Raw genomic sequence first — 24,145 nt, forward strand, 5'->3', positions numbered from 1 at the left:
CGAAGGTTCGAGAAGGACGTGGCGTGATACTAGTCACGTGACCTCGCTGACGCAAACAATATTAATATTTTAATGAATTTTATCAGAAATTCTGTTTATTTGTCGTCAGTTGAAAAGCTACACAGTGGACTATCTGTATTATGCTCACCACAGGTATCGGAACCTGTTTATTATGCGTAATAATAAGCCTTGAGATTTACCGCTGAGCCACCGGGGGTGGGGGGAGGGGGAGGTTATGATATGCTTTTTTTTTACTAACTCTTTTTCAATGCCGAGTTTTATTCGAAGGATAAAAAAAAAGCCAATAAAAGAATCACAAAATAGTCATATTCAAAATCGAATAAAACAATTCTAAGGTTTGTTTGTTTGTAATTGAGCAGAAAGCTACAAAATGGGCTATCTGTGCTCGGCCGCCACGGGTATCGAAACCCGGATTCTAGCATTGTAAGTTCGCAGACATACCGCTCTGCCACTGGGAGGAGGGGGCTACTTTTAAGGACTTTTACTTATAACAAAGCCAACAGAGAAAAATTGTTGCGAACTGTTTTAAAAGTGGATCTGTACCCTCGTTGCACAAACCAATGACTTATAAGTGTAATAAGCATTAAACTATTGCTGAATAATTCAAGTCGTAGCATACTTTATTTTATGTTTACTTACTAGGTTATTTTAGAAAGAAATGTTCTGCTTCTTTTTTCATTAACAGCAGTGTTACTTATTACTTATATACAGCCTACTAAAAATATTACTAAGGTATGCACAATTATCTTTTGGTTTTCAGAATCATTTAGAGAGTTAAAAATAAAATAAATAAATAAAAAACAAAATAAAGGAAGGATAAGTATTGAAGTCACTGTCATACGAAAAAAAAGTTATGAATCTTAGTTGTATTATTTGATATTTAAAAATAATGGTTTAAACAATTATAGGCAATAGATATGTGTACACTAGAAAAGAAACTTGAGTGTAATATCTGGTTGTCAGTCTGACGAAAAAAAAATTACCAACCAGCAATAAACTAAGTGAAATTATTTCATTTTGAGCTTTTACTATGAAATAAATAAACAAACCTGTTAAATAATTCTGACATCACCATAATAGTAAAACGTGATTGGAGTAATATGTTGGCATATTACTTGCCCAATAACTTTCATCGTTGTTATTTGTTTTTTCTGAGTGAGATGTAGGAATAATTAAGAAGTGACGTGAATGTTATATTTGTATTAAGAAACCATTTCATCAGTCTTTGTATTCCGTGCATGGTTATTTCACAAGTTATTTATTTGTTGGTAAGTTAAAAAGATTGCCTCTATTTTTTTATGCTTATGTTTTTTACGTTACTTAGTTATTATTAAAACACCGTAGTAAGTTCAATCTTGGTGCAAGCTAGGCCTGATTAGGCTAAACATACGGAAATGAAATTGTTAACTTGCAAGTTACAGTTACACATTGAACAGTGGGTGTAAACCGTAAGGGGGCGTCGTCATTATTTATAATTCGAGTTATGGTACAAAGTTAAAATACTTATTATAAATAACATGTACTTATCATAGAATGTTGGTTTCTACTATTTATAAATATAAGGCAAAATGTTGAGATTTATGTAATTTCATATAGACTTTAGGTTAACCGTTAACTAAAGGTGTGATATATAAATATAGTTCATAAAAAAAAGAAAATATTTTTGTTCTTGTGTTTAAAATTAAAACAAAATAGGTGCGAGACTAAAAGTGTTGTCAATTTGATGTACCTTGGAATATGTTTTGAGATGATATTTTGTGTTTCATTAGTTCCTTTGTGATGTTGACTATTGTGTAAGTGTCATTCAGATGTTATTATTTGTAAATATAAAAAATCACTATGATGTCGTACACTTAGGTATTTTTTCATACGTATAGAAAACTCGTAGACAAAAACTTAAATCAGTATTAGCAGCTGTGTGATTTTAGGGTAGTATGTGCCTATTGTATATTTTAACAATATCATTGTATTTGACCTTGCTGTGGTGACAAATATAAACAAGAAAACATTTCAAAGCTACACACAAGGAAAAAGGTGTGGAGTATGTGTAATATACCTTGTTATATGGGCCTATGAAGCAAATTTTATACAGGGTGTCCAAAAAGTTTGGAATCATAGGTGAGTTGCAGCTTTTCTTAATTTCAGATACATGACCGATTATGGTGTTGTCAAAGCATTAGAAGGTCGAGTTAATTTGGCTGTTAATTGAAACTTGTTTCGACTTGCAAGAACAACATATGGAACACAATCTGTAAAATTCTTTGAAGTGCTTATAGTTGCAGACTTTTTGAACACCTTGTATATATAAATGTTTACTATGCAAGACATGTTAATTTTATGGAAATGATCTCCCCATTGTTTTTATTATTATTATTCAGGCTTCATGACACTTGTTGGCATTTGCTGACAAGGGAAACTGACTTTCATAATACATACTGAGAAAACTGACTCCACAGCATAATACCATAAGTACACAGCAGCTCTTGGCTTACAATTTACATGACTATTTACAAAATAGTTATAAACATCCAATGATTTATAGGCCTTCTTGCTTGACTGATTGAATGTTTCAGGCCTAGGACTGTTGATTAAATAATTTCACCAAACCGGTATTTGGCCACTTATTAGCATTATCGGACCTGCAATCTCTAACAGCAAAGGGATCAGTAACTGGAACCTGGTCACCTGCAACACTTAAAATCATATTGTTGTTGAGTTGTCAGATAAAAGTTCCTGTAGTAATTAGCTCTCACTGACTCCGTATTGAGGCCTAGTATATCCAAACACCAATAATAATAAAAATGACATAAAGGAATTATTAAATAAAAATGTTGACCAATGACAATGCTTAGTGTTGCCATTTTGCTGATGAATTTGAGTGATGTGTCACAATGCCCATGTGAACATAAACAGTGATGCCCATTCAAAAAGTAGTTTTAAGCCTCCACAGATTTGAAGGTTTCTGGAGCTTCACCATTATAGTGATCAATGGTGATGATGAAGTAACTATATGTGGACCCAAACACTGTGTCTGGTCATCTGCTCTTGCCAGTACATAACTTTATGGATTTGGTAACTGGATCCCCTTTCTTGTCAAAATTTAGCTTTTGTTGTATACCTCAGATTGTCCTCTAACTCTAAAGAGACCACGTATGATAACACCCTTATTTTTGGTGTTCACCATCAGTAAACCTCAATATAAATATGAGTATTTTGCAAGAGCAACTATATTCTACATACTGGGAATGGAAGAGGAAGTGAGTTTTCTGCCTACCACTTATCTCACATGCATGTAAATCCTGTGTTCTAAGCAATAATGATTTATTATTTGGGAGGACATAGAGAAAGCTGTTAATTGTTCACTGACTTCAGTACACCTGTATCTGTAGCTTTAAGTTTAGTAAGTCTTAAAATTTATAGTTATTAATTAATATCATAATACTTACTAGTTATTACTGAAAAGAAGAAAATGTAAGCTAACAGAATAATACTGGCATTATTGAGGTCAGTCCTCATCTATTAAACAAACGATCAAATCTAAATTAAATGTAGCCCTCCATATTTATATGCGTTACCTATCCATCAAAACTTTAAATAACTTAGAATAACAGCACAGATTACATCTTTAGGCAAACTATTCCATAAGCTTAACCAAAAAAGTAATTTTGCAGAAACAAATCTGCACTGGGGGATCCAAAATTTATACTTATTACTCTTAATATTCATATTTATACTTCCAGCAACATTATTTGTCCACTCAGGCAGATCACTGGTAAAAAGACTTTAAATCCACATCACAGCTTTGAACACTTGAATTATGTCAACTCTGATTATTCTTATTCTCGAAAAAACAGGCTATAATCTTTGATCAACTCCTTTTAACTTCATTTACTTAAACTAGGCATATTAATATTCTTCCCATAATAAAAGGACCAAAACTGCATATAGTATTCCAGATGAGGCTTTGTCAAATTTTTTATAAGGGTATGATAATATTTTTGTTTTAAAATTAAAAATTCCTCCAGATAGAACCTTAATTTTTTGTTTGGGAGAAATATTATTTGTGTTGTGGAGAGTGAGAAAGATTTGGGTGTGACCATTTGATGATTGATAAAAGCCTCAAACCTTTGTTTAACTGTATAAATATGGGCTGGGTGGGATCCACCAGCTTGTAACCACAAAAGTATCCAAGAGAGGAATTAACCAATAATTTTTGATAATGTGTGCATATCTTTACAAAATTTTGTAGATTATTAGTAAACAATACAAGGCTGTCATACACAAAATATCAGGTTTTTAAATTAAGTAATAAGATTTTTTATCAAATATTTGCTCTTGAATTTTTTTTTTCAGAATGTTGACTATCCAATGTGAAAGTAACTTTGATTTTAAGATTTAAAATAATTTTCTTTATCTGAAAATTGTCAAGTTTCATTTGTGTAATCTCTATATCCTTGTAGATAATCATCAAATGTTTTTTTTGAATAAAACTTTATATTTAATCTGTTATTTTATAAGTGTTAACTCTATATGGTATTAGGTGATTTGACTGACTTCATAACCATCATAAAAATTAAGTAATAGACATAAATTACCTTTTTTTTGTTCTAGAATAATTGCATATTGCAACAGGAAACTACAAAAGTTTATTCTAAATAGCCTAAATCTTGTAGCAGTATACATTTATTTATATTTACTAATTTTTGTTTTATTGACCTTTTAACCATTTTTGACTAAAAATACCCTGACACAAGTAGAAAATCACATGGCACACATGCAGCTCACGTTACCTTATTGAACAGCATAATGCACAAGCTGCTGGCGCATATACCCCTTGAAGATTTTTATTATTTTTCTTTCATTATGTTACCTAATAAGTTTCTATTTTTTACATTTTAGTTACTATTATAATAAGAAATAGTGAAAATAAATGAAAAATAAAAAACCTTGTAATTAAATGTCAAAGATTTTTATTTTTAGTAAAGCTTTATATTTTATCTGTTATTTTCCTAATTGTAACATTATACTTTTGATTTTCTAGGTTGTAGGTAAGTAATCAAAGTATAATGAAAATAAAGGTTGCAAATGCAAAAGAAAATATATAGTATTGTTAGTATTGATCACAAAATTTCAAAGTATTTATAATCATAGTTACACTTCTCATATTTTCACACTTATTTTCTGTACTTATTTTATTGCTAGCAAATCTACCAAACCCATACAGAGATTCTTTAGTGAAAATAACAAATAAAATATAAAGTTTTTTTCTTAAGAAAGGTTTAATAACTATCTGGACATTATATAGATTTTGCATGTAAATTTGAAAATTTTTGGTGAATAAAAGTATTTTTAATCTTAAAATGAATGTTACTTTGCATGATAGGTAGGCAACATGTGAAAAGAAAGAAACAAACATGAGAAAAACATTGCTTTACGAACCTTAAGACTTAATTTAAAAAATCTGATATTTTGCGTATAAAAGCATTGTAATGTTTACTGATAATCTGCAAAAATTTGTTAACATTCGCATACTAATTTAAAAGTTATACCATGAAAACTATAAGAAGCACAAAATGGTTATGAGGTTGGTCCCAGGGACCAAGCCCATGCTGAAAAGAGTTAAGCAACTTAATGCAACATCACAAACTTATTTTTGACAAATACTATTTGCTCTGCATGTCCCTATAATATGGATACCTTATTTTTGGAAGATATTGAATCATTTAAGTCAGTTTGTAACAACTTTATTTGGTTTGGTAATGTTGTGTTCTAATATAAACAGTTATACTAATTATTTATTATTACTGCCAAATTTATAAATAGATATACACAACAATTCAACTTAAGTAGTACTGTAGATGAAGAAATACATGGTTCAATCTAAATAATTACTTTCAGATTTCAACTTTTCTGTTGTATAGGCCAGAAAGATTTTCACTAAAAAACATTTTGACTTATCAGCAAAATATTACCAACTCCTATGGTAAATAATGACTTGCTTAAAAGACAAAATGTTCTGCTGAGAAAAACCTATAAAGTCTATAATTTGAATATAATGTTACTACATTTTTTCCAATTCATTATTCAATAATATATAGCAGTCCAACTGTTTAATGATGGTATATTTATATATACAAGAAATGGTCAGTGGTTTAACTGATTCTCACATGCAAACTATCATGAGACAAACGAGTTAACATTATGGGTGTATCCTCAAGAAGTGTATTGCAGGTAAGGTATGGTATTTACATTGAGCATGAAGGACATTGTTTGGCTTGAACAGTACTGGCAGCTTTTTTTTTTTTTGCCAGGTGTTAATCCAGATATGATTATGAATATTCAGACAATTGTAAAGAGTGGTCAAAACTTCTATGGGTTTTGAGTCCGTTTTATTTCACCACATGGTAACCGAAGTTCTAAGATCAGCAATAATGTAGAATAATTAAAGGAAGCTTGATTCGTGTTCAGAATTGTTAGGGGTTGTTTGTGTAGTAAGAAGAAAAAATCAGAAATATGAACTTCTTAAATGTTTTGTTTTTGACAGAATGTTTTCACAGTTAGAGTTCTGAGTGATGGAATGGTTTACCTAGTAGTGTGTGTTATTACTATGTTATTTGTCAAAATTTTATTGAATAGGTACAGTGTGGGAATGTGCTGCAGGACTTTATTTAACATGGATCTATTGTAATTATTATTGTTTGCTTTTTTTTTATAGGTGAGATGTTACCATACAAAAATGTTTGTCCATATGAAAATTAATTTCCTTAATACATGAGAAAATTTCTTACTCTTCTTGTATATGAAGATTAATTTTGTAATTATATGAGAAAGTATCTTTCATGAAACAGGTATACTTAATTACCCATATTATAAAACAAAATTTTTTTAAACAGTTTAATTTTTTGTTAAAAATGATTGAGATTGATTCATTTTATAAGAAAATGTAATCTCAAAAATTGAATGTTCACTGAGCCATACCAACTGTTCCTTAACAAAGATTTAAATTTATAGGTGGTTTTAATTTGTTTGAGTTAGTTAAATCATTTCATAGTTTATTGTTTTTTTCATCTCAAAATAATTTTTTAAGTGTACTAATATTCAATGTTATTTGTTTTTGTACAGGTTTATGGTATACTTTGTGTTTATTAAAGTACCTGGCTACTACAAGAATTATATCTTGCACTAAGATTTGTTAGGTCTACTGAATCGTGTACATGTTCCTCTTTTTCCATTCACACTTGACACCATCTGGACAAGCTACAAAATGAAGGATGAAATATCTGCTGCAGTAACATTCTTAATCCGTCTTGTGGAGAAAAACCTAAACCTAAATAATGCTAAAGTAGAAGAATTTAAAAATCACTTAAATGATCTGCTTATGGAACGGTTTCAAAACCATTGGTTTCCAGAAAAGCCTTGTAAAGGACAAGCATACCGATGTATTCGTGTAAATGAAACTGAACGTAGAGATCCAATTCTTCAGAGAGCAGCTCAGCAGTGTGGTCTGAAGTACGAAGACTTGAAACTTCCATCTGAGTTAACGTTATGGGTAGATCCTCAAGAAGTGTGTTGCAGGTAAGGTATGGTATTTACATTGTGCTTGAAGGACATTGTTTGACTTGAATAGTACTCACAACAGTATTGTACATGCTAATAAATGACAGAACTGTATAATTTTAAATCATCCTAATACCCATTTTTGAAACTTATGTATTCTAAGACCAACAATTATTCTCCAAATTACACCATTCTTTGATTGATGACTCTTTGAGAGACATTGTGACTCCTGTGTTTGGACAGTTCCAGACTTATAAACTTTGTGTAAGAAACAGAAAAGTGGCAGAAGGTCATTCAGCCCATGGAGTCATTTCTAAATTAACTGTTAAAACAAGCAGCTACATCCAAACAAAATGTAGTTCTATATACTCACGTACTTAACTAACAAATTTGTTAAAGATTTTATGCTAACTATGTAAACAGCATTTGGAAAATCCATCCTACAAATTGATAACTAAATGGCAAATAATTTTACCAAAGAGCATTTCTGCATATGGATTTCTGTTAACTCTAATAATCAATTTGATATCAGAGCTCAAAATTAACATTCACTAGCTGGCAAAAAGCCAGTGTGTTGTAATGTTTAACCAATAACCATCAAGAAGTGCTGGCAGTTTTTTTTTTTTGCCAGGTCGTAATCCAGAAACGATTATGAATATTCAGACAGTTGTAAACAATGGTCAAAATTTCTATGGGGTTTCGTGTCTGTTTTACTTCATAACATAGTAACCTAAGTTAATTTAGGTATGTGAATAATGTTATGACATTTCTTCAAATTTGTTATTCAGTATTATATAGCAGTCCAACTGTTTGACTGTATATATACAATGGTCAAAATTATTTAAAAACAAAAGCATATCATTTACTGGAAAAAACAATGTTAATTGATCAGTAAGCTTTTTCCAGTAGCTGTTTGCAACCTAGTTTAAAATAGCAAGTGAACACAGCATATGTAAGTGGTATTTCAGTTTTTAAACTTTTTTTTTCATTTCATATTAGAAAATGTTATTATCACAAACATATGTGGTGAAGCTGTGCTTGAATGACCTGCAAATAAAGTAATACCTAGACTGTTGTATTCCAGCTGGCCTGATGAGCCCTGGTACTGGGTGAAAGGCCTTGTGGGCACTGGGTATGGCATTTGTAGTGTGGTTGACATGTTAAACATATTCCGACAAGGTACCTTACTTCTGCTTACATACATAGCTACTATCGTTCAGTGCTGCCTTTTACTTGCAAAAATTTGTTTCGCAGGCCACAGGCTTTTCACTCCCACGCACCCCTCAATTCACATGGTTTAACTGATTCTCGCATGCAAACTATCATGAGATAAACCTCCACCAGTAGAAGTGCCACACACTCATTTGACTCCCATGCTATTCTTCCCAACTGTCACTTCTTGTTTCGCAGTGCTTGTGTTTGGATGTTTAGTTTGTGCTCTCTTCAAGTTTTTAAAATCTTATCGAGTTTACTATCTGTTATCGAATAATACTAATTTTTAATTTATTCTGAAGTGGAATTATTTTACATTTCTACCCAGTTACAAAACTTAGTCATTAATTATAAACTTTTTCATTTCTTTTTACCAAGACAGTTGTGTTTGGTTATTCATTTTGAATTATGAATTCCAAAGTTCAAGTTACTACTTTGGAGGTTATACCTTCTAACAGCACATTTACACAAGCTTCAAGTGGGGGTACCATATCTCAACCGAGATCCTGCTACGTGGTGAATGATGCCTGTCCAGATATACTTCAATCTCTTATAATTGTCCAAACAAAACCCACACTGTAAGGCCATGTTGACTTAACTTTCAAAATTTTCATAGCTACAAAATGCACACTGTTCATTATAATTCCATAAATTAGAGATGGAGTGTTCCACAAGATCACTCGTAGGTTATTCCTTGCGATATATTTGCTTCATAAATATGCCCGTTCTGGACCGTACTAACCCATGGACTTAATGGGTAAAGCAGAAGGGGATTGCTGCCCATCCTTGCCATTCCTTAGATTGAAGAAATCGGATTTGGCCTGCATTTCAAAATAGGGTTTTGTGGTCATCCATTACACTGTCTCCAGTGTGAACACATCCCCGGTCTCTCCACCACCCCCTGGCCCTACGTGTGGAGAGTGAAAGGCTTGTGGCATGCAAAAGTTTTTTTTTGCAAATAGAGGGCAGCACTGAACAAGAATAGCTATGCATGTGAGTGGAAATAAGTACCTGTCAGAAATATATTTTCAGTATAGAAAAATTATAATTTCTCCTTTGCTTTTACTCATAGATTCTTATAATAAATCTAAAAGTTGTTACTGTATTCAAAAATATGAAATCATAAGCACAACCCTCCCTGAAAATTCATGTCAGTTGGCTAGTTACTTCTACTAAGGGCATGGAACTTGGGAATCATTTATTTATATGCTAGCATGACTGGCACCTTTTAGTACTGAACCTAGGATGGACAACAGGGTGGTCACTTTGGAAACTGGTGATTTAGGGTTATTTTGAGAGATCTCTATGAATGAAAAGTGGCACAACTTCTAAAATTAAAAACAAATATATTAATGAAAATATGACAGGATGAAATCTATGTGGATTATACCATAGTGGTACCATACTGGGCATTATACCTTCCTTCTTATATTTACTTTTGAGTCTTCATTTCAGAAATGGCATTTCTACTTTGAGAATTGTTAAGGAAATCATCTTGTAATGCATTGTGAATCTGCTTCAACTTCAACACTGCATATTTGGGCTTTACTGTACCATTAGTTTTACAAAATATTGAAACTAATGATTTCTTTTATGTTATTCCAATCCCCCTTTTTTGAAAATAACAATACTATTTTGCCCATTTTTTTATGTTTTGCTGTTAGTGCCGTAATCAATTGGCGAATCTCCAATTCAGCTGGTATGTCAAATCGATTGGGATATCTTCAGATAACTTCTTCCATCATCTGACCTGGACCCACAGTTTGACTTAATTGCTACACTTAAACCATCACACTCACAACCATGTCTAGAACAATTCAAGCATGCTTCATTGCTATATCATTTTACTCTATATTTACAAGTAACTTCTCTATATTGGCTCTCATGGTTTTGGGTCAGGTCACAGGTCTGGCCCAGCAACCCAGACCTCAAAAATAGTGACAAATGTCTTCTTTTTGTCATCTAAACAACCCAAAACTTTCTGGAATTATTAAATTTTTTTCATCCACATCAAATTGCTAGGCTGGATTGTATGACAGGTGTTAAAGTAACTGTCAGTTCCCAAAACAGTTTAGTTTCAAACCTGTAAGATCATTTCTCTTGTGAAAGGCCCAAAAACCACACAAACCTTACAATGATCTAGCTATAAAGGTTACAACAACATTGTTGCTCTTGAATTCAGATCCCTTATAAATACAAACTAAGAAGTTATTAATAAGAACTGAATTGCAAGATGTAGTTTGAATATTATTTAATATTTTCCTACTAAGTAATTTCTCAAAGAACAGATGAACTTGTTTGTTGATTAGCAAGTGGCTTCCATCAAAGTGTCAGTTGATAATACTAATAAATAAAAAAATTCTATTCTGCATTAGAGTTTTACAAAATTTGTTCAGTTATATCATATGAAATTTCACCACTTAAACTATTATGGAAGATTCTTACGCAGATATACAAGACTATTGCAGAATTACCAACTGTAAAATTTAAGCTAATTAATTAAAAAAGAAAATAAATAATGTAGTGTTTTAACTCTGAAATTACAAAGTTTTTCCTAATAACATCAACAATTATTTATCTTCAACAAATTTTATTGCTGTGATTTTCTCTTATTAGTAACCAAATATTTATTAAAATGCTTTATTTTTAGGTTTGGTGAACACCAAGGATCTTTCTGCACTGTAGCATCTTTCAAAAGTGGAAGTAAAGAAAATTTTGTTCATCGAATTAACATTGAAGAATTAGAAAAAATCTCTCAAGAAAGAGCCAGAAAGGTGTGTTATTGATATAAGTTTAATGGCTATATTTTGCTTCTGCATCTTTGCTTTTAAACAGTAGATGTAATTAAGATATTGCATTATAGTGAAGGTTTTGAACAAATGCTTACACACCTGCACTGTCATGTAAGCTCTCTAGGTTTTTATGTACCACTAATGAGATGTTTTCTGAAATGTTGTACTAATCATGCCTCAATTATTCATTTGTGCCAGAATACTGAGTGTTGAAATGTAAAACTGTGTCCCATATTTCCAAAACATACTTACTTCCTCTCTCTACAGCTGTTACTCGACTGTTAGGGTTTCCTTCCTTTGCCTTTTTTAAGGAAATGATGGGTATGTATTTTCACACTTAACAAGCCCAAATCAGTCCAATCAGTACAGCCATTTCACATCTTAATGTATGCCCCCTACTGAGTGTATCTTCTGCGTTTAATTTAAAAATGGCCAATAATTTCTGAAGGTACAATACTTGCAAACAATCGTAAACATTGAACCTTAAGTAGATATGACACTTTTCTTTTAATTCTCGAACAAATAAGTGTCAAATCAAGGCAATAATTGTACATATTTATCAAAAGACACTTGTTCCAGTCTTTTATTTCCCACTTAATTGCCCTTGGTGATACGTGTCTCTTGATACTATCCACCTACATCAATGCATCCTTTATCCTGGTACTGTATATAAGCACCTCATTCAGATGGTATTATATTTTTTAATTATAATCACATCTGGGCAAGGGTAACAGAAAATGCTCAACCCATCTGCCTTGGCTCTACCAATGCCCACTGTAAGATGGGGTGTTCTGTAAGACCACTAGAGGTATCCTTGTGGTTTACAATTTTACTCACTTGTCAGATCCAGACCATACCATTTCCATGAACTACCATGGTAAAATTCAGCACCACAAAGTGACTGCAAACTTCTTTGGCTTGTATTCGCTGCTTTTAGAAATAGGGCTTCACAGTCACCTATTACACTGTCTCCAATAAAAGACCTTTCTGGCTGGTGGTCCAATGGGGATCTAGGCACTTCTCTGGGTCTCCTGAATGGGAATTCTTCCCCTCTCTTCTTCACATGGAGCACAAGAGACCCTTGCCACTTACCAGTTCCTAGCCACTAGGGTAGTGTACCTCGCAGGATCCTCACTGGTTGGGCTTAGTGCAATATCGTGAGAAGTATAGTTGTGGTCACACTGTCAGTGTAGTGCAGGACACCTTTCACACAGCTAATGTGTTTTCCTCCTGCTGCCAGAGTCTGTTCAGTAGAGTTGAAATGAGCACACACACACGCACTGTACAGTCTGATTGCTCTTTAACCACACTACACATTGGTTCTATAACTGCTTGGGTGCAGATGCTTGGTTGGCCATATTCAAATTCTGCCCATCCCTATGACACTTTAGGCTCTATTGTATCTCCCTTCTTTCATATTGGATGAAGAATATACCCTGCTAGAGATAAGATGCTGTATCCCACGATTATGTCCCTGCCATCAGGTGTTACACTTCATGGGCTTTCCCTTTGGGAACTTACTGAAGGGAACTCATCTTGGTTAAAATATGGGACTGACCCATTCACCACTTCAACATGGGATTCTAGCATTCCTGTGTGAGGAGGTGAGGTATTGTCTTGGAAGTTAATATTTTCATATATTGAATAGATATGTCCTGTAGATACCTTTTCACACATTCCGCCTGACCTCCCTATTTTTGATCTACCTATTTTTTTCTTGTGTCCTCTAAGAAAGAAGTTATCTCAAGTGCATTTGCTTAAGGGGAGTTACTGTGCATGGAGGTTGTGTTGCCCTCCTATTGGTTGAGGGCTATTGTCACATGATGAGATCATCATGCACCAGTGCAGTTCACGTTAAACACTTTAAAGTTAGCACAAGGCATTTTCAGTATAAGAAAATTTTAACTTTTGGACTTATATTAAAGTTGAAGCCTATTTCAGTATTTTGTACTTGAGAGTGTAATTCATGAATAATAGTTTTTTTCTTACTGTGTTGGTTCTCATAAAAATCATTAACATTCCTTTGAAATATGCATTTTAGAACAATAAAATAAAGCAGGCACTAGAATAGGATGTTCCACAACTTCAGTAGTTGAACTGACTTCCTATCTAAGCTATAAATAGGTTTTAAAAAATTCCATTAACTGCATGGAGAAGAAAAACAGGATCACAAACAATGAAACAGGCTGAATATCTATTTACTTACATGAAAACTAAATAATTTCTGAATAAATCTTCTAAAAACATGCTGCTCATTTTTTTTAATTATAGATAATCCAATAGCAATTTTAGAGATAGAATTATTGAAATTTTTTTAAAAGACAGAATGAGATGGGAGGGACATGTTACGTGGGTTTGACATTTTTTTTTTATATCTCAGTAAAATAACAATAGTGGAAGTTCTAAGTTAATATCCTGACTTATCAGAAACTATGTTATATGTTTCTAATTAGTTAGACACTCGGTAAATCATATAAAGGTAAGAAGAAAATCTAAAACATGCAATTTGGAGCACAGACACATCACAAGATGTAGAGAAATGAAGATTGATAATTTATTTTAGTATTTCCTTTTGAAGATTTAAACATTATTCATATAATTACAAATTTTTACCTTGTTTCAAGATATTTTTATTGTCTAATTAAAATTGTTTTGATTTATTTATAGAAATCTACTGTATTTTGTTTTATATATTAGTAACATAAGAGTTTTTGTAAAAATGGTCACATAATAAAATTTTTGAGAACAAGTAGTGTTACTTTTGTAACTTTAATTTGATAGGTTGATACGTAATGATTATCAACCCTTATGTAGTCCTTCACACATATATTTTACAATTGAACAAGCATTTGAAACTGACTCCACATACAAAATTATCAAACACATCAGTTTAGAAGTTTACAATAACAGGGAAACATTTAACCTCATATCTCCAAGCTTCTTCATTCCACCACACAAACATACAACACATTGGTAAATTGTTGAAATCTTACAAATATTAAAACCTCTTAATCCTTTTATCTGTAGTTACATGTTCTAGGAAGACATAATATTAACAGAATGTTAAAGGACACCAAGGGAACTTTTGGTCCATCTAGGCTGTCTTACCCAGTAAATCAAACTAAACTCTTGGGGGAAAAACTCTAAGGCAGCCCTTATCTTCCAAATATTGATCACATTTTCCCTTAAACTCCCTTAAATTAACTGCATCCGCCACATCTGAAGTCAACCCTTCATGGAGGCAAAATATCCTGTTAGAAAAATAAAGTTGATTTAAGTGAAGATGACTCCTTCTTTGCCAAAACTTATATTTATTTTCCCTAGCCTTACCATTCTTAAAATTAAATATGAAAGAAGATGCATCAACACTGTTAATTTCCTTAACCATCTTATTAAACATCTCAAGATCTATAAGCCTCTCTCTTTGTGGTTAGGTTTTTAAAATTGGAAATCTTTAATAGAGATAGTCTCAGTACTCTGTTCTCCGTATTGATATCCTTTCTGTATGAGGAGAAAAAAAGACTAAAACTGTTCTAAGTGAGGTCTCACCAGTGTCTTTTAAAAGGTCACTCTAACCTTCTTATTTTTAACTTAAAAAATTTCTCTACATAGAATACTTAACTTTTATTTTGATCACAACACTTATTTGAAAGATTCAAGCTTTTTTTTTGAACAGTCACACCTAAATCTATTTGTGGTTTTCAACAGCATTATTGCATCTTTTATATAATGAATGAGTTCATTATAAATTTTCTTAACATTGAAGCTTATTTTCGGTACTTTGGCCAAGTCCCTAAGACTGTATCAGCTGTTATTATAGGAGGGGTAATATTAGTTTGTTTAGAAATGGTTCAGAGAGTTGAATTCTGAGTACAAACTGTAGAACTTAAATTTGTTTTATCTATATATATGTAACATGTAATTAAAATATTTATTGTAGGTGTAAAACAAATTAGTAGTAATTTAGATTGATAGGTTTTAGCTATAAAGACCTGAATATTAAAGGAAATACTTAGAAGCTTTTAAGCTCTATATGTATACTTTTTTTTATAAGAAAAATTACTTTTTCATTTAATATAAATAAATATATATATATAGTAGAGATGGGTATTTCAGTCAACAAGTGCACAGAATTTGAAATTGTATAATTAGTTATAGTAGCTACTGATTGACCATTATGGACAAATTTTAACCACTAAAAATTTGTGATATTATGTGGTCAGTAATAGAATGCATTTACTTTTTTTTCATACAGTGACAAAGATTTGGAACAGAAGAATGAAGTTTATTAATGAAGTCATATTTACAAGTTATTTTTATATTCTTAGGCATCGATGAATGTTGTGAATGGTCGACGAAAATGGAAAAAGAAAAACAATGGAGAAATAAATCAAAACAAAAACTACTTATACAATCACAATTTCAACCACCAACAGATGCATGGGGTGACCTCACCTATTTCTCATCAGTATCCAGTATACCGTAATGGTGTGTATGGCAGCACCAGTCCTCCATCAGCTTTCTTCCCATACAGTACCAGCCCTCCACAGCTTTTTTACAACTCTTATTCATGCTACTCCCCAAAGTTTTCCCATGGATTTGGACACTGCCACAGCAACAATGGAACAACTTATATTCTTCCCCACCAAAATTGGAAAAATGACCAGTACTACAGGATAAACAAGTCTTTGGTAAAAGTATAATTGAGCCGTATATCTCAGGAGATATATTGCAAGTCTAAAACCTAGTATATGAACTTTTTATTGTGCACATTATTGTACTCATAGCTTACTTTTTTAAGTGTTATCCAAAAAGCATGAATTTTTGCTTCAGTAAGGGATTTAGTACGGACTCTAAACTAGTGTAACAAAATATGAGTGTATTATTTTAATCAGTTTAAAAAAAACAAAAAACTTTCATAATATAAGATGGTTATGAGTATGTACTTATATAAATTTTAATATTAATTTTAGATAGAATTTATTATTAAATCCAAGTAACTCATAGTAACTTTAATATTGGGTAAAAGTAATTGTTTTAAGTTATCTGTAGAAATTTAGTTCTGTACCCATATGTATAATTATGTCACAAAACATTTTGTGCATGTATTAAGTACACAAATTTTTTTTTAGTAGTACAATTTATTGTGTTTAAAGAAGTGATTATTCAGCATACATAAAATATAAAGATTTCAATGTAATGTATGTTTTAACTTAGCGTAATATATCAAAGATAGTACTTTATACATTTATATTTCTCTTATGAAAAGGTTATGTATCATATACACAAAATATGTACTGCTATTGCTGTGAATTTAATTAGAATTATTGCCTGGAAAACACAAATGCTAAGAATAAGCATTATGTTAGTTCCTGATATGTTAATGGTAATTTTAAAACTTCAAAACTGTAAGCCGGTTTATACAAGTTTTCATGCTCTTGATCATTCTTTCATTGTATGGGATAACCCAAACTATGGTAGCCTACATGTATAAGTTAAATATAAGTTTGAACTAGGTGAACTTTTTTTTTTTGTGATAACATGAATTTTAATTATAATTGTCAGTACATCTTTATATATGGAGTGGTTTAGAAATCTTCTGAAATAATTCTATCAATTAAGCCTATTTAAAGTGCTAGATGCTCAATACTTTTAAAATGTTCGAAATAATTATTCTTCTATGAAAATTCATCTCGGTATTTATGAAGCCAGCTATTGTACACAAGTAACATTACAAGTTTGTAAGTTTTTGTACACATAGCACATATTCACACTTCTGCACACATGTGTGGAGCATTTTACATCCTGCATCGTTATTGGTAGTCTGTAGAAATATACAATGTAAAGAAATTGTTAAAAGTTTTCTTGCCAGTTACTTACGCACAAGTTGCATACCTATGCAGAAAGTAATATTATGAACATGGAATATAAATTTGTATCATTTGCTTGACATTATATTTCTTCAAGTTCTTGGAATGCACTTTCTAGCTTTTGAGGTGTTTCTAATACATTTTGTTTTTCATCTAAATTGCATGAACTACACATGTTGAAAAATGTACTTCAACACTTCATAAAAATTAATGGTGCCTATTCAGCCTCTTTATTTAGTAACAAACATATTATTATTTTGACTTCTAAAATGTTATTTCCACTAATGAAACTAATTTTTCTGTTGCTTTTATGAATTCTATTACCATTGCGTAGCAATTTATCATTGCTTTTCTACAAGTTCATTATCCATGTATACTTCTAAAGCTTATAGTCATCTGTTTAAGGAGTTATATATCTGTCTGTTTTCTCTCTTATAAGAATTATTATGAGTGTAGAAGTCAAAATTTTGTGTATCATTCCCCATTTCTAGTAATACGAGTCTTCATATGGATAGGAACAACACTCAGTCTCAGGAAGCAAATAACCCTCTACATTTACAAGATTGGGTGTGTGACATTTAGGAAGTTATACATTCATTATGTTAGGACGTGAAAACAAACTTTCAGCTTGTATTTAACTTCTTTCATGTAATACATGTGTAAATTTGTGTTATACAAGCCTCTGTTTCTTTAATACTTTTTTTGCTCATCAGTTGTACAGTTTTTTTTTGTTGTTGTTGTTATCCTTCACACCATTAATAGTTAAGAGTATTTGAACTCATAATAAAAGGTACTAAAATACAACTTTAATATAAAATTTTTAGAGAGCTTTATATATTTTTACACACCAACAATCTTTTATGGTACAAAGCAAAATAAAAACAACAGTATATCACTGTTTTAAGTAGTGGATTAATATATAGTTATGTTGTGAAATGAATGATGTGGAACCAAACCAAATATTAACTTTTTACTTTGTTTTTATGTACACAAGAGTTAAAGTAATAATTTTGAACATATATATATATATATATATATGAACAATTTATCGATTTAAAAAGAAATAAGTATTTAAAATGTTTATACTTCTGTGATGCATTGAACCAACTGTTGTAATTACAATCTGATGTGAAGTACCCTTTATCATTGACATTAACAAGAACCTTTTTGCTTTCTTCACAAAATCTCTCATTAGGTGTATTAGGTACATTAAAGATTTACTCTGTGATTATTAACAAATATTCCAATAGTTGAAATAGCACCATCTAGAGGTAAACTATTTTTTTACTGTTAATTATGAAAATGCATACAATGCTTCACTACTTTTGTATATTATTTTGTAAAAATCATTAAATAGTAAATAAGTTTATTGCAGTTATGTTAAAGTTGACAAAAGTACATAAAGTAATAACCAAAACAAAACACGCAGTTCGTGTATGTTTGTGACCATGAAGGCCAGGGTCTAGTATTTTAGTTTTAATTTTTTCCAAAGGACTCCCCCCCACCCCTTATACTTCGTGATATTGCTTGCAATATCATCAGTAGTTTAAACCATTGCTGAGTATCTGTTGTGCTTTAGAAGAGTTTCTGAAAATATTGAATGGTTACATCCTTATCCATCATTTAGTGTGTAACAAAACATGAAGCTTGCCTGGTCATTGATGCAAAACAATATCATCAGTAAGCTCAGCATGTTAATAATTAATAAATTGTGTAGCAGTTTGGAGCTGAGAAGTCATACCAGCTTTAGTACATTGACAAATAAAAACTTCTGCCAACAAATTTCTAATATTTGGTATTGTTTTAGGAGCCAACTCTGATATAATATAAATGGATTTTTGTAGCCTGCAAAATATTAATATCTGTTACATTTATGATTAGTTATTTTTTTAGTGGCTGCTTCATGTAGATCAGTGAAGCTGGATGAAATATTTCAGGTATATTACTTAAATTGCTACAAAAATTGCATTTCTGTTGTATTTCTTCAATTAAGTTTACTGCTAAGTAAAACTACCTACACATTTTAGTATATGATATTAGGAGCTAAGTATTGCTTTTTTTGGTTTCAAAAGGTAACTGTATTCTTAACTGCAAATTTTAATATAAGGTATAACTATTTAATTTCTAGTGATAAACTTCTGGGTAGTTGAGTTCATCTATTCTGTATGAGATATTGTTATAGTTATTATTTTATTATTACTGTGCTTTTTTTTATACAAATAACTGTTAAAGATCACTTCAAAACTTGTCACAATATCAGTGTACTTTGTTTCTGTATTTATTATTGCAAAACAAAACAAAAATACCACTTTTTAATGAAGGATGATAATAAATTTCTATACCTTAAATATACAATTATGTTCTAGTTTTGTTTTAATTATTTATAGATTTTGAATTTTCATTGTTTGATGAAGGAACAAATGATATTTTATTGTTTATTGCAAGATTTTATGTGGAAGAAGTTTATATAATATTGAAAGTTGTGAATTTTTATTTATTTCACAGTGTTACATTTTTATAATTATATCGGTTTATGTACTGCTATGAGAATTGTGCATCTATACATTATTTTTATTGGGAAAATTAGAGACATACTTTATGCTGTGAGATAACATCTGAAAAAATAACACCTAAATTATTTAAGAGTATGTAATTCAACGTGGATATTGTGCAATTTTGGCAATTCCAGATATGACAAAATATACTAAATTAAAGCACGTCACATATAGCATATAATGTTATATGTTATCTTTCCTCTGTTTGTTTGTTTTTTTATAATTTGCTTTTCTACAATGATAGTGATACAGGTTGTGTTGGTAATTGTTGTCCAGTATGTGTGAAGTTGTAGAGATTTTTGTAACTTTGTTGTTATTTAGTTATTGCAAAAAATGTTTGTTATGTTGAGCTGCGTTAAATCAGTTAGCTCTTTAATGTTTTACACGCTTTAATTATTATTGAACGTGTGAAGGAGAAAATATGTTAATTTTTTGTTTTCAAATTTTGATCCATCCAGTGTCAAAAGTTGACTTTTTAATTGATATAAAACTTTGATAGGTGATGTACACTTGGCAGAAACTTGTGTAAAATTAACACTTGAATAATCTTTGCTTTTAGTAGATGTTACTAGATTTTATTCTTGTGTATGTTCTAATGTTATTTTAGAAGCAAAATATACTTTCACAAGTTTGATGCTCTTAAATTTTTAACTGTAAAAAGTGTTGTTCTTAAGAAATTTCAGCAACCAAAAATATAAAAGCTCAATTTCTTGAAAAATCTAATAAGGTTTTTTGAAAAAGTAAGCTAAGAATAATTGTAATAACAGACTTGCTTTGAATTTTTCATGAGCTTTATGAGCACTTTTAGATTTTTGCATTGTTCATCAATGTTTGTAAATAAGGTGAATTTGCTATTAAAAAAAGAACATATCTATCTGTATGTGTAATAACAAATATGCCCAGAACTTTGATTAGAGTTCCAAACTAATTTTATTGTATTATATATTTTTGTCTATGGTTACAAACAAAACCTTTCAGTATATTATTAGTTTATGCATTACTGCAGTAATTGAAATTTACTTTAGATATTTTTTTAGTTGTAATAGATAAATCTCAGTAAAAATGTAAAAGTAGTTTAAATTTTGTGTGGTATGCTTAGTTCGATAACTAAAGTTAAGTCATTGGAAATAAAATAAACATAACTTGTCCAATTAATTAAATATGCAGTCATACCGCTATGTTGGTACTGAAGTATCATGCATTGTTCCTGGCCTGAGCTTTTGAAAATTAGAATTCATAGTAGCTCTTCATGTGCATATTTATATGAAGTATGTAAATTCCCATTTGAAATTTCTAAAATCATTGAACATGTCCCAACTTCCTTGAAAACTTGAAAATGAGCTTGTAACATCTAGATTTAAACGTAGCCAGCAATTTAATTCATAACTTTTGGTATATTAACATCTCTCGCTTTATAGAATAAATCATTGTAAAGATTGCAGAAAGATGGTTTATTAATGTTGGTCAAAACATTCCTCTTGGATACTCCATATTTGTTGGAAAACTGAGTCCAGAAATTCTTTTTTTACACAACATTTATAAAGAGAAACTTTGTGTCTTTGACTTGTATGGATATGAATAATGTATAATTTAGCCTATGATATGTGCATGATACAGTTAAATTTTCAGCTGTAAGTGTTAAACATAATTTTGTAAAAGGTGTATGTTGATTGGAACACAGAAGTGTTCCAGATTTTAAAAAATGGTTATTAATGATATATGTAGTAAAGTTGGTTAATACTTAGATTAATGAGAGTCTTTAATGGGGCATGGAAACTCCTGAGAGTCGCTGATAATGCGACTTGTTAACCTTGCTGCTACACTTTCTTTAGATGTGATATTTATGATCTTGTATTATGGTTTGTTTCTTTAAAATTAAAAGGTACAAATAAATGAGATCTAAGGAATTTAATTTGTATGCATGGTTATGATTATTTATTTATTTTTTAGTTTTGAATAATTTGAAATTTGTAAATATGATTGTACAAGTTAAATTTTGGTATAGCAATTCTGTGAAGAAAACGTACCATTGTTTGAAAGTGAAAAATAATATATGAATAATGTATTACAGCTGTTGCTTCAAGCTAAATTCAACTGTCAACATTTGTATAATTTGAGTTGTTTAGTTCTCATCTAAAGCTCTTGGCAACAAACCATTTTTTGAGTATTATGAGGCAAAAATACTTTCACATTTGAGATAAATTTGTTTTGAACAATTCACTAAATGGAAAATTATTGTGTATTGTTATGAGAAGGGAAGGAAGAGATGTGTGGGATGGGGGAGTAGAGATGCTTTGCATCTTAGAATGCTAAATATTACACAGTTATTTCAAATAACCTACATATTCCATGCATTGCAGGTTCATGGAATTTTGGTGACAAGCTTTTAATGATACCCGTATTTCTGTATTTCAACTCCTTGAATATGTATATTTTTAATTTAATCTAAGAATATTACAATTTAATGAACATTCTATCTTCTAATGGAGAGTACTTGTAGAACTATTTTCTTTGAAAGCTGATATTGTTTACATTGGTATTTTGCCCATATATCATGATTAGAAAACAGTGATTGTTTAGAAGTGGACATTATTTTCATAATCAGCTTGTACACTGTTGTAATAGAATGGTACAACAGTATTTTTTTAAGGGTGATGAAATGGAAACTTTGAAAGAAAGCATCTATTAAAGCAGTGGATGACAAAATGCTTATGGTATGTCCATGATTTAGTTAAATTTTCAACTGTGTGTGTTGAGCTCAAATTGTAAAAGGAATGCATGTTAGTTGGAATGCAGAAGTAAATTACTTAGTCTGTATGGGTATTTTATTTATTTCTGAAATGAGTAAAATTGGTATATGCAATTGTAACTTCTATTTTTGAAGAAACTGACATTGTTGGAAAAAAAAAGAAGAGCTTACAGTGAATAAGAAGGGTAGAAATTAATTTTGAGAAGAAATTTGTCTACACAGTACATCCAGAGTCCTCTTACTCCACTGTAGTGGAATTTGCAGAAACTCTGAGTTTTTAAATTCTGGTTGGAATTGAAATATTATTATCTAATATATCAAAATTGTAATTAAGGCATGGCTGAACAAATGATATGCATATTTTGTAAGTAGCTAAAAAAACAAGCATATTTTATCTAACGTTTACCAAAGGTCAAATAGTTCCTAACTGCAGCAGCATTAACATCAGGATGTTTTCCTTACACCATTTTTATTTTTGCCTACTTTTAGCCTCTCATTAGTCCAAGTCGGTTGTTAGTTCAATGCTAAGATGGAAAGGGGAGTACAAAGTGAAGTGTATGAACTTGCAAAGAAAATTAAGTATGTTCAAATGAAGTCTGTTCCTGTATAATTGTAAAAGATTCTTGTTAGATAAATTATTGTATGTATTGCAAGAAACAGTTAATCCTAAAGAGCATTTAAATGTGATATTTTAGTTGTAAATGTACCTAGATTATTGAAGTAAAACTAAGTATTTGTTAGAGCTGTTCAGACTTTTACCACTTCATTATTTATATCTTGATATAACTTGTGAATTTTCTATTGCAAATGTCTGTTTTGGTGTATTTATTTGGTTAAAACTTCCAATCAATATACTGTAGTTGTTCTGAAATCTAATGTAATAAAACTGATTTACCATATGTTGGGTTGGCAAAACAAGCGTCTAGTGCTTATTAAAATAATCTTAGTTAGACAGAATCACGTGTCTGTCTGATCCAACACTCCTATCCTGACAATAAGAATTCATGCAGATACATTACCTAACAAATAAGACTTATTCTTGGGCACTCTATGATGTAATTTAGGTTATTTCAATACAGTGAATATTAGATAAAAACAGTATGCTGTTATTTATATTGGAATAATATTAAAAACATGTATATGTATGTATGTATGTCTGTATCATAAATGAGATACATTTAAAGCATATACCTTAAAAATAAACGGACACATTAACATGCACATATTCAGTCAATCAGGGCTAACCTTGAGTAATACGTCTATTTAATTATTATTTGTGAATTTCAATCCTTTATCTGTTATTACTATGCCATTCTACAACTTCAAGGATCATCACCTGGCCATGCTGGGCCAGTAAAAGAGTTCAATGAGAAGAATCCATAGACAGGT

General features: G+C 30.8%; 1 protein-coding gene across 1 annotated transcript; it reads left to right on the plus strand.

Annotated features, from left to right (window-relative positions):
* The first annotated feature begins 1,151 nt into the window (after window positions 1-1,151).
* Window positions 1,152-23,666, plus strand: LOC106460960 (maternal B9.10 protein-like). The gene is made up of 4 exons (XM_013920722.2): window positions 1,152-1,289; window positions 7,144-7,596; window positions 11,441-11,564; window positions 15,911-23,666. Exons 2-4 carry the CDS (start codon window positions 7,286-7,288, stop codon window positions 16,283-16,285), a joined length of 810 nt encoding a protein of 269 aa, XP_013776176.1. The 5' UTR covers window positions 1,152-1,289; window positions 7,144-7,285; the 3' UTR covers window positions 16,286-23,666.
* The last annotated feature ends 479 nt before the right edge of the window (window positions 23,667-24,145 follow it).

The sequence above is a fragment of the Limulus polyphemus genome, unplaced genomic scaffold, assembly GCF_000517525.1.
Source record: "Limulus polyphemus unplaced genomic scaffold, Limulus_polyphemus-2.1.2 Scaffold870, whole genome shotgun sequence".
Taxonomy (NCBI): Eukaryota; Metazoa; Arthropoda; class Merostomata; order Xiphosura; family Limulidae; genus Limulus; species Limulus polyphemus.

Bases quoted from the DNA above. Each gene is read 5' to 3' on its own strand.
- LOC106460960 (XM_013920722.2), top strand. From the start codon at position 7,286: ATGAAGGATGAAATATCTGCTGCAGTAACATTCTTAATCCGTCTTGTG. The intron at 7,597-11,440 runs GTAAGGTATGGT...CTTTATTTTTAG, and splicing joins CCTCAAGAAGTGTGTTGCAG to GTTTGGTGAACACCAAGGAT. The intron at 11,565-15,910 runs GTGTGTTATTGA...TTATATTCTTAG, and splicing joins CTCAAGAAAGAGCCAGAAAG to GCATCGATGAATGTTGTGAA.